General features: G+C 38.3%; 1 protein-coding gene across 1 annotated transcript in view; it reads left to right on the top strand.

The window, feature by feature from the left end:
- Positions 1-19,562, top strand: part of COL12A1 (collagen type XII alpha 1 chain) — a 126,473-nt gene that overhangs the window by 80,538 nt on the left and 26,373 nt on the right. The window contains exons 45-51 of the mRNA XM_052646016.1: positions 9,060-9,183; positions 9,348-9,491; positions 10,951-11,115; positions 12,505-12,543; positions 12,640-12,778; positions 15,513-15,655; positions 15,949-16,058. Of these exons, the coding sequence (XP_052501976.1) occupies positions 9,060-9,183; positions 9,348-9,491; positions 10,951-11,115; positions 12,505-12,543; positions 12,640-12,778; positions 15,513-15,655; positions 15,949-16,058 (864 nt within the window). The remainder of the gene's footprint in view (positions 1-9,059; positions 9,184-9,347; positions 9,492-10,950; positions 11,116-12,504; positions 12,544-12,639; positions 12,779-15,512; positions 15,656-15,948; positions 16,059-19,562) is intronic.

Here is a 19,562-nt window from a genome sequence, read left to right as displayed (position 1 = left end):
AGGAGGTGGGGAGGGAGCTCCGTCCCGGGAAGGGAAGCCCGTCCCGGGAAGGGAATTTTAAGAAGAGAGGTTTCCAAACACCAGGAAACACTCTCCCTGCCGAGTCGGTGGCGAATCTTGGAAACACAGAGGGCAACATAACAGGAAGGAAAAATAAAGAAATAATTAAGACCAAGAGATTACAAGCCCAACAGTAACTCCCCCAGCGGAAAAGCAGCACAGACGCCTGCATCCGCCACTGGGAAGTGGGGGCAGGGCAGGGACGCGCGGGAGGCGCGGGCGGCAGTGCTTTGTACGAATCCGGCAGGAACGCCCCACGCGCAACCAGAACGATCTAACTGGGGCTAGCAAACCAGACTGTGGGATAGCTACCGCACGAAAAGCTCGAACATAAGACACCGCCAGGACCGAGCACAGAACAAAGGACGGAACGGAAAAAGCCGGCTGCAGACCATCCCCCGCCGGGGACAGGCAGCCAGAGCCATAAGGACTGGAAAGGGGCAATTGCAGACCCGGAGAGACTTTACTTACCTAACTGCAAGCAGGCCTCTTTGCTAAGACTTCTGGGGGTGCTGGACACTCACAATCTGCCTCACGGGGGACGCCAGCGGTCCACCCAGAAAGCTGAGCAGCAGCGGCAGAAAAGGTGACACGCCGCGGCGATCGCGCTCGCCAAACTCCTGAGCTACTCGGACCTGGGAAGGGCACAAAACGCAGTCCCAGCCGAATCTGTGCCTCTGAGGGCGGCCTGAGCGGCTTGGACCGGGGAAGTGCACGCAGCCTAGGGCCGGCCCCAGACGGTTCCCGGCGGAGCATCGTAGAGCCGGAGCGGTTTGTACGCCGCAAAAAGGGACAAGTCAGGCGGGGCTGAGACACTGTGCACACGACAGTGCTATTTGTTTGCAGCATCCCCCCTCCCCACAGCGCGACTGAACTAGTGAGCCTAAAAAACCAGCAAACAGAAGAAGTTAAACAGAGGGAACCACCTTGGAAGTGATCCCACACGGCCCAAAACATCAGAGAACGGCCAGATATATTTTTAATAATTTTAAAATCATTCCTTTTTTTTTTTTCCTTTTTTTCTTCTTTTTTTTTTCTAACTATTTTTTTAATTGTTAAGTCTTCTATTTATCCTCTAATTTTTATTTCTATAACCTACTATTACTATTTAAAAAAAAAAAAAAGACTTTTTTTTTTTTTTTTTAAGGCAAACAACATATATAGCCTTTGGATGGTTGTTGGTGGTTTTTTCTTTTTTTTTTTGGTTTGTTTTGTTTTGTTGTTTGTTTGTTTTTTAAATAATTCCTGTGTGTTTTTTTTCTTTCTTCCTTTTTCCTTCTGCTTCTTTTCTTTAATATTGTATTTTCTAAAATCCAACCTCTACTCTAGATTTTTAATCTTTGCTCTTAGGTTTCTGTTGTCAATTTTGTACATTTAAAAACCCAAACTTCACTACCCATGTCTACCTGAGAGCGAGATTACTGGCTCGACCACTCTCTCCTCCTTTGGACTCTCCTTTTTCTCCACCAGGTGGCCTCTGTCTCTTTTCTCCCCCATCTCTTCTCTATCCAACTCTGTGAATCTCAGTGTGTTCCAGACGGTGGAGAACACCTAAGGAACTGGTTACTGGCAGGATTTGTCTCTCTCCTTCTCATTCCTCTCTCTTATCCTCCTGGTCACCTCTGTCTACTTCCTCCCTCTCCTCTTCCCCGTATAACTCCATAAATACCTCTGAGCGGTCCAGACTATAGAGCACACATAAGGAAGTGACTACTGGCTAGCTTGCTCTCTCCTCTTTTGATCTCACCACATCTAATTCCAGTTACCTCTAACTACCCCCTCCATCTTCTCTTCTCCTTGTAACTCAGTGAACCTCTCTGAGTGTCCCTCAATGTGGAGAAACTTTTCATCTTTAACCTAGATGTTTTATCATCGGTGCTGTATAGATGGAGAAGTCTAGAAGCTACTGTAAAAATAAAACTGAAAACCAGAAGCAGGAGGCTTAAATCCAAAGCCTGAAAACATTAGAGAACTCTTGAATTCAGGGAACATTAAGCAATAGGAGCTCATCAAATGCCTTCATACCTACACTGAAACCAAGCTCCACCCAAGGGCCAACAAGTTCCAAAACAAGACATACCACTCAAATTCTCCAGCAACACAGGAACACTCCCCTGAGCTTCAATATACAGGCAGCTCAAAATTATTCCAAAACCCTTGATGTCTCATAACCCATTACTGGTCACTCCACTGCACTCCAGAGAGAAGAAACCCAGCTCCACCCACCAGAACTCCAACACAAGCCTCCCTAACCAGGAAACCTTGACAAGCCACTGATAGAACCCCACCCACAGTGAGGAAGCTCCATAATAAAGAAAACTCCACAAACTACCAGAATATAAAAAGGCCACCCCAAACCCAGCAATATAACCAAGATGAAGAGACAGAGGAATACTCAGCAGGTAAAGGAACAGGAGAGTTGCCCACCAAACCAAACAAAAGAGGAAGAAGTAGGGAATCTACCTGAGAAGGAATTCCGAATATTGATAGTGAAAATGATCCAAAATCTTGAAATCAAAATAGAATCACAGATAAATAGTCTAGAGACAAGGATTGAGAAGATGCAAGAAAGGTTTAACAAGGACCTAGAAGAAATAAAAAAGAGTCAAAATATAATGAATAACGCAATAAATGAGATCAGAAACACTCTGGAGGCAACAAATAGTAGAATAACGGAGGCAGAAGATAGGATTAGTGAAATAGAAGATAGAATGGTAGAAATAAATGAATCAGAGAGGAAACAAGAAAAACGAATTAAAAGAAACGAGGACAATCTCAGAGACCTCCAGGACAATATGAAACGCTCCAACATTCGAATTATAGGAGTCCCAGAAGAAGAAGACAGAAAGAAAGATCATGAGAAAATCCTTGAGGAGATAATAGTTGAAAACTTCCCTAAAATGGGGAAGGAAATAATCACCCAAGTCCAAGAAACACAGAGAGTTCCAAATAGGATAAACCCAAGGCGAAACACCCCAAGACACATATTAATCAAATTAACAAAGATCAAACACAAAGAACAAATATTAAAAGCAGCAAGGGAAAAACAACAAATAACACACAAGGGGATTCCCATAAGGATAACAGCTGATCTTTCAATAGAAACTCTTCAGGCCAGGAGGGAATGGCAAGACATACTTAAAGTGATGAAAGACAATAACCTACATCCCAGATTACTGTACCCAGCAAGGATCTCATTCAAATACGAAGGAGAAATCAAAAGCTTTACAGAGAAGCAAAAGCTGAGAGAATTCAGCACCACCAAACCAGCTCTCCAACAAATTCTAAAGGATATTCTCTAGACAGGAAACAGGAAAAGGGTGTATAAACCCGAACCCAAAACAATAAAGTAAATGATAACGGGATCATACTTATCAATAATTACCTTAAACGTAAATGGGTTGAACGCCCCAACCAAAAGGCAAAGACTGGCCGAATGGATACAAAAACAAGACCCCTCTATATGCTGCTTACAAGAGACCCACTTCAAAACAAGGGACACATACAGACTGAAAGTGAAGGGCTGGAAAAAGATATACCACGCAAATAGAGACCAAAAGAAAGCAGGAGTGGCAATACTCATATCCGATAAAATAGACTTTAAAACAAAGGCTGTGAAAAGAGACAAAGAAGGCCACTACATAATGATCAAAGGATCAATCCAAGAAGAAGATATAACAATTATAAATATATATGCACCCAACATAGGAGCACCGCAATATGTAAGACAAATGCTAACAAGTATGAAAGGGGAAATCAACAATAACACAATAATAGTGGGAGACTTTAATACCCCACTCACACCTATGGACAGATCAACTAAACAGAAAATTAACAAAGAAATGCAAACTTTAAATGATACATTAGATCAATTAGACCTAATTGATATCTATAGGACATTTCACCCCAAAACAATGAATTTCACCTTTTTCTCAAGTGCTCATGGAACCTTCTCCAGGATAGATCACATCCTGGGCCATAAATCTAAACTTGATAAATTCAAAAAAATCGAAATCATTCCAAGCATCTTTTCTGACCATAATGCATTAAGATTAGATCTCAATTACAGGAGAAAAACTACTAAAAATTCCAACATATGGAGGTTGAACAACACACTTCTGAATAACCAACAAATCACAGAAGAAATCAAAAAAGAAATCAAAATATGCATAGAAACTAATGAAAATGAAAACACAACAACCCAAAACCTGTGGGACACTATAAAAGCAGTGCTAAGAGGAAAGTTCATAGCAATACAGGCATACCTCAAGAAACAAGAAAAAAGTCAAATAAATAACCTAACTCTACAACTAAAGCAACTAGAAAAGGAAGAATTGGAGAACCCCAGAGTTAGTAGAAGGAAAGAAATCTTAAAAATTAGGGCAGAAATAAATGCAAAAGAAACAAAAGAGACCATAGCAAAAATCAACAAAGCCAAAAGCTGGTTCTTTGAAAGGATAAATAAAATTGACAAACCATTAGCCAGACTCATCAAGAAGCAAAGAGAGAAAAATCAAATCAATAAAATTAGAAATGAAAATGGAGAGATCACAACAGACAACACAGAAATACAAAGGATCATAAGAGACTACTATCAGCAGTTGTATGCCAATAAAATGGACAACGTGGAAGAAATGGACAAATTCTTAGAAAAGTACAATTTTCCAAAACTGAACCAGGAAGAAATAGAAAATCTTAACAGACCCATCACAAGCACGGAAATTGAAACTGTAATCAGAAATCTTCCAGGAAACAAAAGCCCAGGTCCAGACGGCTTCACAGCTGAATTCTACCAAAAATTTCGAGAAGAGCTAACACCTATCCTACTCAAACTCTTCCAGAAAATTGCAGAGGAAGGTAAACTTCCAAACTCATTCTATGAGGCCACCATCACTCTAATACCAAAACCTGACAAAGATGTCACAAAAAAAGAAAACTACAGGCCAATATCACTGATGAACATAGATGCAAAAATCCTCAACAAAATTCTAGCAATCAGAATCCAACAACACATTAAAAAGATCATACACCATGACCAAGTGGGCTTTATCCCAGGGATGCAAGGATTCTTCAATATCCGCAAATCAATCAATGTAATTCACCACATTAACAAATTGAAAAATAAAAACCATATGATTATCTCAATAGATGCAGAGAAGGCCTTTGACAAAATTCAACATCCATTTATGATAAAAACTCTCCAGAAAGCAGGAATAGAAGGAACATACCTCAACATAATAAAAGCTATATATGACAAACCCACAGCAAACATTATCCTCAATGGTGAAAAATTGAAAGCATTTCCCCTAAAGTCAGGAACAAGACAAGGGTGTCCACTTTCACCGCTACTATTCAACATAGTTCTGGAAGTTTTGGCCACAGCAATCAGAGCAGAAAAAGAAATAAAAGGAATCCAAATTGGAAAAGAAGAAGTAAAACTCTCACTGTTTGCAGATGACATGATCCTCTACATGGAAAACCCTAAAGACTCCACCAGAAAATTACTAGAGCTCATCAATGAATATAGTAAAGTTGCAGGATATAAAATCAACACACAGAAATCCCTTGCATTCCTATACACCAATAATGAGAAAGTAGAAAAAGCAATTAAGGAAACAATTCCATTCACCATTGCAACGAAAAGAATAAAATACTTAGGAATATATCTACCCAAAGAAACTAAAGACCTATATATAGAAAACTATAAAACACTGATGAAAGAAATCAAAGAGGACACTAATAGATGGAGAAATATACCATGCTCATGGATCGGAAGAATCAATATAGTGAAAATGAGTATACTACCCAAAGCAATTTACAAATTCAATGCAATCCCTATCAAGCTACCAGCCATATTTTTCACAGAACTAGAACAAACAATTTCAAGATTCGTATGGAAATACAAAAAACCTCGAATTGCCAAAGCAATCTTGAGAAAGAAGAATGGAACTGGAGGAATCAACTTGCCTGACTTCAGGCTCTACTACAAAGCCACAGTCATCAAAACAGTATGGTACTGGCACAAAGACAGACATATAGATCAATGGAACAAAATAGAAAGCCCAGAGATAAATCCACACACATATGGACACCTTATCTTTGACAAAGGAGGCAAGAATATACAATGGAGTAAAGACAATCTCTTTAACAAGTGGTGCTGGGAAAACTGGTCAACCACTTGTAAAAGAATGAAACTAGATCACTTTCTAACACCACACACAAAAATAAATTCAAAATGGATTAAAGATCTAAATGTAAGACCAGAAACTATAAAACTCCTAGAGGAGAACATAGGCAAAACACTCTCAGACATAAATCACAGCAGGATCCTCTATGATCCACCTCCCAGAATTCTGGAAATAAAAGCAAAAATAAACAAATGGGATCTAATTAAAATTAAAAGCTTCTGCACAACAAAGGAAAATATCAGCAAGGTGAAAAGACAGCCTTCTGAATGGGAGAAAATAATAGCAAATGAAGCAACTGACAAACAACTAATCTCAAAAATATACAAGCAACTTATGCAGCTCAATTCCAGAAAAATAAACGACCCAATCAAAAAATGGGCCAAAGAACTAAATAGACATTTCTCCAAAGAAGACATACGGATGGCTAACAAACACATGAAAAGATGCTCAACATCACTCATTATTAGAGAAATGCAAATCAAAACCACAATGAGGTACCACTTCACACCAGTCAGAATGGCTGCGATCCAAAAATCTGCAAGCAATAAATGCTGGAGAGGGTGTGGAGAAAAGGGAACCCTCCTACACTGTTGGTGGGAATGCAAACTAGTACAGCCACTATGGAGAACAGTGTGGAGATTCCTTAAAAAATTGCAAATAGAACTCCCTTATGACCCAGCAATCCCACTGCTGGGCATATACACCGAGGAAACCAGAATTGAAAGAGACACATGTACCCCAATGTTCATCGCAGCACTGATTATAATAGCCAGGACATGGAAACAACCTAGATGTCCCTCAGCAGATGAATGGATAAGAAAGCTGTGGTACATATACACAATGGAGTATTACTCAGCCGTTAAAAAGAATTCATTTGAATCAGTTCTGATGAGATGGACGAAACTGGAGCCGATTATACAGAGTGAAGTAAGCCAGAAAGAAAAACACCAATACAGTATACTAACACATATATATGGAATTTAGAAAGAGGGCAATGACGACCCTGTATGCAAGACAGGAAAAAAGACACAGCTGTCTATAACAGACTTTTGGACTCAGAGGGAGAGGGAGAGGGTGGGATGATATGGGAGAATGGCATTCTATCATGTATACTATCATGTAAGAATTGAATCGCTAGTCTATGTCTGACGCAGGATACAGCATGCTTGGGGCTGGTGCATGGGGATGACCCACAGAGATGTTATGGGGAGGGAGGTGGGAGGGGGGTTCATGTTTGGGAACACATGTAAGAATTAAAGATTTTAAAATTAGAAAAATAAAATAAAAATAAAAATAAAAATAAAAAAAAAAAAAAAAAAAAAAAAAAAAAAAAGAATAGAAAAAATAAGTATTCCTCTAGGTATTCTTTTGGCTAGATGATGTTCTTGTCGAAGAATTGAGGGAATTCTAACTCTAACTTGCTGCTTAAAACTTCTGACAAGGATCCATTTTCACAAAAAACCACTTTGTATTCTGGAAGTTAAATGCATTGTAACTGTCCTACCCTGTTAACTCAGAAGATCCAGGGATTATTAGTGACTGGTGGGGTGTAGAACCCTGTTGTCCCCTCTGCCATGACACTCAGGGCCAGTGGCTCTGTTAACTTATAATTCAGATTCTGCAACCTTGAAGACCTACTTCAATTCCACCCTTACTGGAGAAGTTTCCTGGATAGTTTTAGGCGTTCCAGACCCCTGAAGGGCTCTGTTTGTATTGTTCTTGTGGCCCATACCACTTTATATTGTCATTATTTGTGTGTTTCTCTTCTGTCTAAATCATTGACTCCTAAAGGCAAGAGACTGTATTGTTTTATTATTTTTTTGGAATTTTGTTCTTTCCTTCCACATTTCTCTTGATGAGTTTTCTTTTTTATTTTGGCTGTTTGTACCTCTTCATTGTGACATCTTAGAGATATTATGAAAATGAGAGCTTTCGACATAAACCACAAATAATTCTGCAAACAAATTATGTCTTCTTTTATGGAATATATTAAATTTCAAATCCCCAAATAATCCTGTGGATGTTATTCCAACCCAAGATGAGTAAAATGTCAGGCTAGTTATGTCCTTAATTTAATGTGTCAGCAACTAAGCCATTTTAAAAATCCTTTTAGAAATTAATATTTCTGATAAAATATTAGAATAAAAAAGCTACCATATTTTATTAGCTTCCATGTGCCAGCTACTTAGTATATATAATTCTTCTTCCTTAAAACGACTGTAGAGAGTAAGTATAATTATTTCCATTTTGCTGATAAAAAAACGAAGACCCAGAAATGTTGGGAATTTGCCCAATGTCATAAAGCTATTAATCGGCAGAGTTTTGATCCCATTGATCCTGTGTATAAAGCCTATAATCTTTCTACTAAATCACACTGCCACTGAGTTTGTGATGGGTGATGATTATTGTCACACATGTGCCATTTTTGTGTTATCATGAAGAATAGATGTAGTCAGCAGAAATGCGAAACAATTGCTTAGCCAACATTTGAGCTCAAGATGGTATGTTCTCATTTTTAATCCTGGAACCTCACTGCTCTCTAGCTTCACGCATCCCTTCTTACATCCTGGACAATAAATACGGTGCATGTACTTTATCAGATATCAATTACTGATACTTTCACGAAGATCAGAAATTCGAGAATTTAGTGAGACAATGGTAGTCAGTGTTATATTAGCTATAAAGTGTTTATAATATTTCATCAGGTCTAATACACTTTTCTTTTCCATTCTACAACTAGAGGAATCATTTGAAAATTGAAACATAAAAAGAGTGGACTTACCCTCACCACCAAACTACCTTCCTCTTCAGGTCTCATTTGTGCAATACAGTGACGAGGTCAAGTCTGAGTTTAAGCTGAACACATACAATGACAAGGCCTTGGCCCTGGGAGCCCTCCAGAACATTCGGTACAGAGGAGGAAACACAAGAACAGGTACGTTCATCAGCATGTACTTAGACTTTCGCTCTCCAAAGCCTTTGGAGTGACGGGCTGAGTATAACTCTAACATTCAAATTCTTATCCATTGGGTGTGACTAAGGGCATTTGGATAGTTTTCACTGATAAAACACGAACATTTTCCATGCCACATTCTACAGGCAAGGCTCTGACCTTTATCAAGGAGAAGGTGTTGACCTGGGAGAGCGGCATGAGGAAGAATGTCCCCAAGGTGCTGGTTGTGGTCACGGATGGTCGGTCGCAGGATGAGGTCAAGAAGGCGGCTTTGGTCATCCAGCAGTCAGGTAAACACAGGCATACATTTGATGCCCAGGGATTGCCCTCATTTATTTTACAGTTTCAAACATCCAGAAAGGCTTGCAAAAGACCAAAATTATGGATTCTACTTTATTGTTTCTCTTTGAGTCTATCCTCCTCCACACCCTTCTAATGTTAGTTTACATTTAATCATGGAACAGTTGGATAATTGCTCAGCAACGACATGGTGTATTCTTTGTTTAAGACATGCATGCCTCATGGTCTGTCCCCCGTAGTGGTTGGAACGCTACAGACAGCAGTGATGGGATGATCCTCACCAGGCTTCCTGCTGTAGCAGAAGTAAATCTTGATGCTGGTTCAACCCACTCTAAGGAGAGACATAGGTTTAGCATGACCTGGTAGACTCATGCCCCAAACAGATTGCTGGAAGGTTTACTGCAAAGGAGCGGAGAGGCATCTGGGGAGACGTCACTGGTGTAGATCGTGGCAGTCAAACATTCTGAAAGCCTGTAGCAAGGATGTTACACTGCCCTTCAAATTAGTTATGTCAGATGATTAGAGATGAAACTAGATCTTTATAGTACCTGCATTAACAACCTCACTCCTTCAGGCAGGGTCCAAGGTGGACATATTTTAGAAAGAATGCTATGCATGATTTACTGTGGTCTAAATTGTAAAGTACTTCATTATATGGAGTTTGTCATCTGCACATGTATGGGTCTTTGGCTAAAAGTCTGAGTCATGATTAGTACTAAGTCATACTGTCTTCTCACAATAGAGATCATTCTTTGCACTGATATTTTTATAAATTATTTCCATTGTGGTTAGGTACTTTGAACAGATTTCTTCATGTGTTGGGCTCCTCGCTGATTTAGCTTTGGGGTTATGAATGATTGCTCCTCAAGTTATCTTGTTTCTAGCTAATTATGTAACCAGTTCTTTATATAGCCTATTTTTTCTGCTGTGGAATTAAACTTTTGGAGTGAAAACTTTGTTTATTTGTGTTAGCCTAAATAAATGAAAGTTTATTGCCAGCGGGAGTTGTAGATTTCATTTTGAAAGTGGTCAAAGTGCTGACATTGAGTCTGAGTTTATTGAGTAAATTAGTTTCAGGAATTCAGTTTAAAATGGGCCTATTGGTTTCTGTGTCAAATCGGCTTAAAATGCTAATGTTGCCTAAGACGTCTGCAGAATTAATGGGTATTTTAGGATGTGTGGAAGAAAATGAGTGCCACATTAAGCCATTTTGTTATTAAAATGTTCACCTTTTAATTGTTAAGATTTTATTTTAGGAAATTCAATTAACTGAATTTTATAAGCCAAAAAATAGGAAAAAAATGTAAATTAAGGAAACTGTCAATTGAAAGAACTTGATGCATAAGCTGAGAAAGTTTGGCATCATTTCTGATGAGATCTTATTCTGAATTGTTTAGACAATAAAAGATGGACAAAAGTTTGTGTAATTCTATAAACATCGCTCTGCAGGGTTCAGTGTCTTTGTAGTTGGTGTGGCTGATGTCGACTACAATGAACTTGCCAACATAGCTAGCAAACCAAGCGAACGGCACGTGTTCATTGTGGATGACTTTGAATCTTTTGAGAAGATAGAGGACAACCTCATCACATTTGTGTGTGAAACTGCCACTTCAAGTAAGTCATGGTCCATATGGATCCATAGTCTCACTTGTTTTGAAAAATGACTATTGAGTAGACCATTCCTTATCCTAACCAAGATCAAGTCTGTGCATAAATAGATCCTGGGAAACTACTTGAGAACCTGATGAATCACTGTTCCTATTGAGATCATGCTAACTGTGAGCTTGTCAGAGGTCCATTTTTAGTCTTGAAGATGCAATATTCCTTGTATGGAAATAAAATGTTTGTATATATCCTTTTCCCACCATCTCAATGCCTGTGACATTTGAGAAAATGAATCTTCAACTTAGAAACGCATTTATAGAAGCATTTCTGTGAGGTGAAGGTTTTCCCTGTTAGTAATCAATTGGTATTTGTTCTGTCAACATCTGTGCTTCAAGAGAGCCAGGAAAAAACAGCCTTATGTGCGTGTGCCCCGTAGAAATGCATTCGGTTCTCATTTGTTTCTTTGGGTATATTCATGGTATACCGAGACCTCCAGTTTAACTTTTAAGATGCAGTGAAGGACAAAAGATTTAAATCCATTTGTCCTCCTCCCCATTCATGAACTCTGATTTTTGGAGTATTAGATTAAGGAAATGGTTGAGTGGCTCATCTAAACCCCTAATCCCAGGCAGAGCTGTGTTTTTAAGTGTTGTTTTTTTCCCTATGAAACATTATATTAGAATCTCAGAACTCTGGTTAGAGGCAGCGGAAGTAAACAAATGTTTGTAAAAATTAACTTATTTATTTATTATTTTATTTATTTATTATCATATTTATTATTTATATTTATATATTATTTTTATATTATTTATTATTTATTAGCTTATTGTAAAAATTAACGCTGAAGCTCAGAATGGAGCTGCACTACTGAAATGAGCAGCGAGCAGCGGCTGCTCCATCCATTCCAGGGAGTCTTGCATATAGCCTTCCCTGTTCCAGCTCTGGGCCCCAGACTGAGACCCCCTGCACACCTGCCCCTGGACGGTTCAGTGATGAGCACGAGCCTCCAGTGTTTGGCCAAGAAGAGAATTGGCTGGCAACAAATTCCTCCTGCCCTTCCTTGCACAAATTTAAAGTTCCCTGGGCGAAAAGTTCTTTAATCCATTGAAAAAAATATATAAATTTCCCCCTTTAATTCTGTCTTACCATTCTTAAGAACGTTGTAACATTCCAGGTGGACTGGAGACTGTCCAGAAAACATGGTTACACTGCTCAATAGTATAATTTCTCCTACAAGTTGAAAATCTACACAAAACTACTTAGAAAAAGTTCAATTGTTATGGTCTATAAATGAATGAACAGTTTTGTGACTTGCTGTACTTATGCAGGGGCTTTCTGCGCATGTGTAACTTTAGTATTCCTTGGTGAATTGTACTTAAACAACGCTGTACGTTGCAGGTTGCCCTCTCATTTATTTGGATGGCTACACCTCACCAGGTAAGCGTTCATACTCTTGGGCTAATTTATTTCAGGATTTAAGCAATAAGATAATTCAAATAACTTCATTTCAATATTTTCTGTTCTGATGTGAAGGTTTTAAGATGCTTGAAGCATACAATCTGACAGAAAAGAATTTTGCTTCCGTGCAAGGAGTCTCCCTGGAGTCAGGCTCTTTCCCCAGCTACTCATCTTACAGGCTTCAGAAGAATGCCTTTGTGAACCAGCCTACAGTGTGAGTCTGACAACAGGAGGGTCTCTTTCTTACCATGGGCCAGAGGATTCTGTGAGGTTGTTAGAATCTTTGCTGACTTCTTAGCACTCTGGTATTTTAGAATTGTTGGAAAAGTCTTATGGATAACCTGATTTGATTTCCTTAAGTACAGTTGGGTTGTGTGTGTGTGTGTGTGTGTGTGTGTGTGTGTGTGTGTGATGTGTATGTTTGGTTGCTCAGTTGTGTCCAACTCTTTGTGACCCCATGGACTGTAGCCCCCTAGGCTCCTCTGTCCTTGGCATTCTCCTGGCATGAATGCTGGAGTGGATTCTTCCTCCAGGGGATTTTCCTGACCCAAGGATTGAACCCGTGTCTCCTGCATTGCAGACAGATTCTTTACCACTGAGCCATCAGGGAAGCCCCACAGCTGAGTTAAGGGTCTCTTATCAGGTCGCATGGGAGACTAGTGCTCAAGCCTGCTACTCTGAGAATCTCATCCTATATCTGCCACGTGATGGATTACTAAGTCCTTTTGAATTTAAGGCTAGGACTGTAGGTATGCTTCTTCTAAGGGAGATTATTTAAGCAGGGAGGCACTTTCTCCTCTTGAACATTTCTCCGTGGGCCCAGAAGGGCAGCATGGAATCAGTGCAGAATGGGAACAGGCATTCTTCCTAGAGTTTCTGACTCCGGAAGATGAAAGACTGCAGCAGTCTGTCTCTGATCTGTGACCTGACAGGCGGCAGTTAGTTTTTATTGGCTGGTGCTCTGGGGACCTGTTGGGCAGCTCTAGATGTTGTTATTTAACTTGATGAAAGTTTGTACCTGGTTCTGATAACCAAAATATGTGTTTGGCACCTTCTGGAGGGGAAAGAACACCAAGAAATAAAGTTTTCAGACACTTAGGACAGGGTCAGATGATGATGCCTGAAATTTGAAATGCTCTGGGAAAGCTGACGGAAAATTCAGACTAAAACCAAGGCTAATTTCTTGTAAGGAAGCACAGTTGTATTGTTGTAGTGTGACCACACTGTGAGTTCCTAACTCTTTTATGGTTAACCACACTAGTTTGCAGTTTTAGGTTTTGCGGTGAACTGAAATACCCAGTGTTTAACTCTGTCACCTCAAGCTATGATTCCTACATTTTCACATAAGACAGCCCACTGTCCTCTTAAGATTCAGATCTTGTGGCTGAAAGAGGCATAAAATGCAATTAAATACTTCTTTATTTTTTCATAATCATTCATTAACTGAAAAAGGAGAAAAATGGGCTAAATGACTGATGACTTTATATGGAGACGATGTTATTTTTAATGTGGAATATTGAGAGGATTCCATGGACAGAGGAGCCTGGCGGCCTATAGTCCATGGGTTGGAAAAGAGTTAGATATGACTGAGCAACTCTCACTTCACTTCACTTCATCATGAAGATGGCTTTTGAACATGCAGAAGACATTGCGTCAGCTTGCCCAGAACATACGCTTTAAGAAGGAGGGCATGCAGAGATGTTATGGGGAGGGAGGTGGGAGGGGGGTTCATGTTTGGGAACACATGTAAGAATTAAAGATTTTAAAATTAAAAAAAAAAAAGAAAAAAAAAAAGAATATTGACATAAAAAAATAAATAAATAAATAAAACATAAAAAAAAAATAAAAAAAAAAAAAAGAAGGAGGGCATTACAGAGTGTGGAGCAGAGGTCCCTCCCTGTGCAGATGGGAGGAGAATCTAAAAAAGAGAGGCTCTATGTATTTGTATAACTGATTCACTTTGCTGTACAGCAGAAGCAATGCAACATTGCAAATCAAGTTTATGCCAATAAAAGCCCAAACAAACAAACATAGGACAGTGTTACATTCCAGAAGTGCCGGCACTGTGGCACACTGAGGCTCAAAACCCCAAGAGCCATTCTGTGCTCTTTGTCAAATCTGTGGAGCAGTTGCTTTTCTGTCCATGGGCCGATTATCAAGGCCCTTTTCCTATCTTTACGAAGAAAGTGTTTTTAAATGGTCTCAGGCGAAAATCCATTAATTCTGTTTCAGAGGTTCCCTTAGAGCAATGATTGACTCAAGTCTAGAAGGACACATGGGTCCACATTTTATGTTCGATAGCCTTAGAGCCAAGAAACTTGAATCATATCCGTTTATCAGCACTAAACATTTGCACATGTATGTGGCCGTCACATGTATTATTGGTTTTGTTTCTGGGAACGTGTGACCTTCTGGAGCTTATTTGATTTATTTGCTTTTAAGGGAGGACTTTGGAAGTATATAGGGAGGGAGAAATTGAAACCTTGAGCCATCTTACTTATGATCTCATATCCCTGATGTTGGAAATTGAATATATTTAGTGAGATTTATGCACTTTAAATTACATCCATAGATACAATGTTTATCACTCTAAAATCATGATATAGTTTTGTAATCATCTATGTATCTAGAAAAAATGATTTATTAACTGTAGGATGAAAGACCATTTGGCAGTTTCCCAGACTTTTTGACTTTATCAGATTATAAATCAACTATTACTGCTTACATAATGGGCCTTTAGTGTTTGCTATTTTGAGGTCTCATCCTTAAATTTTTCCCCTTTTAATAATGTATTATTAAAAAGACTAATATAATATAATTGGATTATTATAAATGGCTTCTAATACTAGTCATGAAAAGATTCTAGTCCAAAAATTTTAAATATCATCTATTTCTGATGAGAAATCCTTACTAATTAGTTAATTAATTAATTTTGCTTTATCCAACAGAGAACTACATCCCAATGGACTCCCTCCTTCATATACCATTATATTACTATTCAGACTCCTCCCAGAAACTCCCAGCGACCCTTTTGCAATTTGGCAGATCACAGACAGAGACTATAAACCACAAGTTGGGGTGATTGCAGATCGTAAGGATTTTTATCTTCTCTTAGGGCCCATGCATGCATATTTTTGATTATGTTTTTCCTTCTCTTTAAGAACCTTCTGGATGTATATATATATATATACATATACATATCTATTTCCTTGATTATGCTTTTATGTTTAAAGTTTTTAAAAAATATGTCAGTAAATACTTGAATTACATTTTATCTTAACTGAATTATTAATTTTTTAGAGATCTCTTCAACAAGAATTAATTAATACTTCAGTATAGAATCTCCATGCATTTGATTTAATAACAATTATGTGTTGATTACAGCTTCTAGCAAGACATTATCATTCTTTAACAAGGATACAAGAGGTGAGGTGCAGACTGTTACATTTGACACAGATGAAGTGAAGGCATTATTTTATGGAAGTTTTCATAAGGTAAAAACGTAAGATTATCTGGTTATTTATAAAAGAAGTATGTGGACTTAAAATTTAAACTAATTTATTAAAATGTATGTTAAACTGGTAGAAACATAGCTATGTCTTTTAAAAACAATATCTTTGATTTCAGAGGATTTGATTAATTTTCAAAGAAGAAAATTAAAAATGATATTTCTACTAATCTATTAATGAGATTAACTACTGTTGACATTTCAATATATATTCAACGCAAATGTCTTTTTAGAATATGAGTTGTATAGTATATACAATATTGTATGCCCATTTTTCTACCTTTTAAACCTTTATGTAATTTTGTTTCAAAAGCTTAATTTTTGTGGATTGTATTTAGTTGATATTATTTTTTCTCTTATAGAGCATAGTAACCTGCTTCTGCTTGCTCACTTATTGAAAAGTTACAAACATGTCAGTCCAAAAGTTATCACTGTCTACCAACATAATTAAGATAACGGTTTATGAGATTAACTTCTGCATGAACATATTTACAACTTCTCTGAAACATTTTATTAAAACTTCTAAGATAAATTCTTAGGGGACTATCTATTCTTGATGATCTTAATTTTTTAATTTTAAGATCCAAGGGTAATACAGACTTGCTGTCAGACAGTTAATTGACAGATAAGAGTACTGACATTGGCAGAATCGGAAGTGAACAGTCTTGGTTATGAGTGGACTTTTTAATGGAATTTTTGCATCAATTGGATCAAATGAACAGGAGGAAGACTATTTGCTGTGCAAGCTTTAAAACTTCCCCAGTATGAGGCTCAGAAAGTTAGTCCCCATATGTAGGAAACAAATATTTCCAATTCAATCTGATTTCTCAAGTGAAAATCGAAGAACTTCCCTATAAATAGGTAGATTGAGCTGAATTTCTTGCTGATTCTCTTCCTAAGAATCTTGGTTTCTTCCCAGAATGTTTTCTTATTTATGAATCAGACTCTTGGTGAAGACAGCAAGGGACTCGCCTCATGGGATTTGCAGAGGCCTCAGGGTGCACATTGCTGTCGCTTAGTCACTCAGTCGTGTCCAACTCTGTGGGGACCCCACGGACTGTAGCCTGCCAGGCTCTTCTGTCTGTGGAATTTTCCAGGCAAGAACACTGGAGTGGACTGCCATTTCCTTCTCCAGGGGAGCTTCCTGACACGGATTGAACCCGTGTCTCCTGCATTGGCAGGTGGATTCTTTACCACTGAGCTACCCGGGAAGCCCAATGAGCACATTAGTGATAAGCCCCCCTCCTCCCAAACAAAACAAAACAATACAAACAAACAAACCAATGGTGGAGAAACAGAGATCTCTGAGTATAAAGGCATATTTGCTCAACAAGTTACAGACTTTACTGGTAAAGTGCAGGAAAATAAATGCCTTATTGGGAAAGAAGATTCTAGTTTGACAAATTTTTACTAGCTTCAATTGCTTCTTGTCCAATAATAGATGCTGAATCTGGCGAAGTTCTTATGAACTTTTTTTGGATCATTGATTTGCCTATTAGACTTATATTTGAGTAACTTGCTAAAGAGGACTATTTTATTTTTCTTCCATACCCACTGAAGATATTGGAAACTCAACCTGCTATTAACCACTTGATAATCATTTAGGAAATATTATTATTTTTTTAAACTTTTTATTTTGTACTGGGGTATAGCTGATTAACAATGTTGTGATAATTTCAGGTGAACAGCAAACTGACTCAGCCATACGTATACATATATCCATTCTCCCCCAAACTATTCCCCCTGTCTAGGCTAGGAACTATTATTTTTTAATTTCCAACTTTCATTGAATGTTTCATTTTACTTGACAACAATAAGGCAGTATTTTTGAAGAGATCTATAGTGATAGTCATTAATTACTACATATCAAGAGAATTGTTTTTTGACCCTCCCGTCTTAATTTGCCTTTATAGAGAGGTATTTGTGTTCTTAGGTTTTATGTAATGCCTCGTCTCTCTTTTTCTCATAAACTCTTTTCTTTTCAAATTCTCTGCCTTCTTTTTTCATAGTGTCTTTCTATTTTTTTAGTTCCTCCTCCACTTTTTCATTATGCTTTCTTCCCCCTCCTTCCTTCCTCCACCCCATTCTGATAACCTACTCTCATTTACCGCATCCATTCAAGTACCAAGTTCAGTCTCTACTGGATACAGATCCAAGGACTTGGAACACCCTTCTTTCATTTCCCACGTAATTTGGGAACTGAAGTTCTTCACTCCTTGAGATAGGAACAAGTAGTTCTCTGAGAGAAGCAGCAAATTAGTGAAAATAACATGCAGGAGGCCCTTGGGAGAGAGGGGACAGACTAAAAGAGCTTATGTGGGGAAGGGCAACTGCTGCTTCTGCAGGATTCTCTTGAAAAATTCTATGTCTTCATCTTATTGTAACAGATGATGTAGATTCGAGTGAGAAAATTGTAATAAGACAAAAAGGTAGAATAGATGAAAAATAAGGGATGGCAGACCTTGGGAAGGATGATGAGTTGACAAGAGTGTTCCTGCTTTGTTCTACTGGTCTGTGACCAACACGCTTCCCGTTTGGGAAATAGTCCCTAATTACTTGGGACACTGGTGCCCAGATGAAGAGCCAATCTGAAATGTAATTATGCATGTGTTTAAAATGCAATAAAACACACTGAAGAGATCATAGCAAAATATATTTTTAGCATGTGTTTCTTTTTGGCTCACATTGAGTGACAAGTGTACTTGGAATAATTTTGTTTCAAAATTTCAAAGCTTTGATTTTGAAATGGTTTTTCTGGATACTACGATTTTTCAAATAGCTTTTGAATGTTAGCCTCTGAGATTGTTCATATAAGATCTGATAAATAAGTTTCAGTTCTTCAGTTCAGTTCAGTTCAGTCGCTCAGTCGTGTCCGACTTTTGGTGACCCCATGAATTGCAGCACGCCAGGACTCCCTGTCCATCACCAACTCTCGGAGTTCACTCAGACTCACGTCCATCGAGTCAGTGATGCCATCCAGCCATCTCATCCTCTGTTGACCTCTTCTCCTCCTGCCCCCAGTCCCTCCTAGCATCAGAGTCTTTTCCAATGAGTCAACTCTTCGCATGAGGTGGCCAAAGTACTGGAGTTTCAGCTTCAGCATCATTCCCTCCAAAGAAATCCCAGTTCTTACTAGATAAGAAATACCTTGGGAATGTCTGTATGGTATTCATCTTGAATTCAATATTAGATGATTGCCCTGGGGTATTTAAAAATTATTTTTAATAAGTCATATATCACTTTTAAATAAAAGCAATATGTACTTCATAGTACTTATAGATGCACCAAATTAATGTTTTGGTGGTGATTCTATGTGGAAAAAATATCTATTGTTAAAAAAAAAATCTCTGGAGACTGTCCTTATGCTTATTTACTCTAAAGCATTTAAGGGAATTTCTGTTCCTTTACTTGGAGCCAAACTTTTTAAAGTAATCATCATGGGCTTACTTGGGTATCTGGGCTGTGATAACTAGAAACTATGGGCATAACT

The sequence above is a fragment of the Budorcas taxicolor genome, chromosome 9 (assembly GCF_023091745.1).
Source record: "Budorcas taxicolor isolate Tak-1 chromosome 9, Takin1.1, whole genome shotgun sequence".
Lineage (NCBI taxonomy): Eukaryota > Metazoa > Chordata > Mammalia > Artiodactyla > Bovidae > Budorcas > Budorcas taxicolor.
This window is presented reverse-complemented; position numbering and strand designations above follow the sequence as displayed.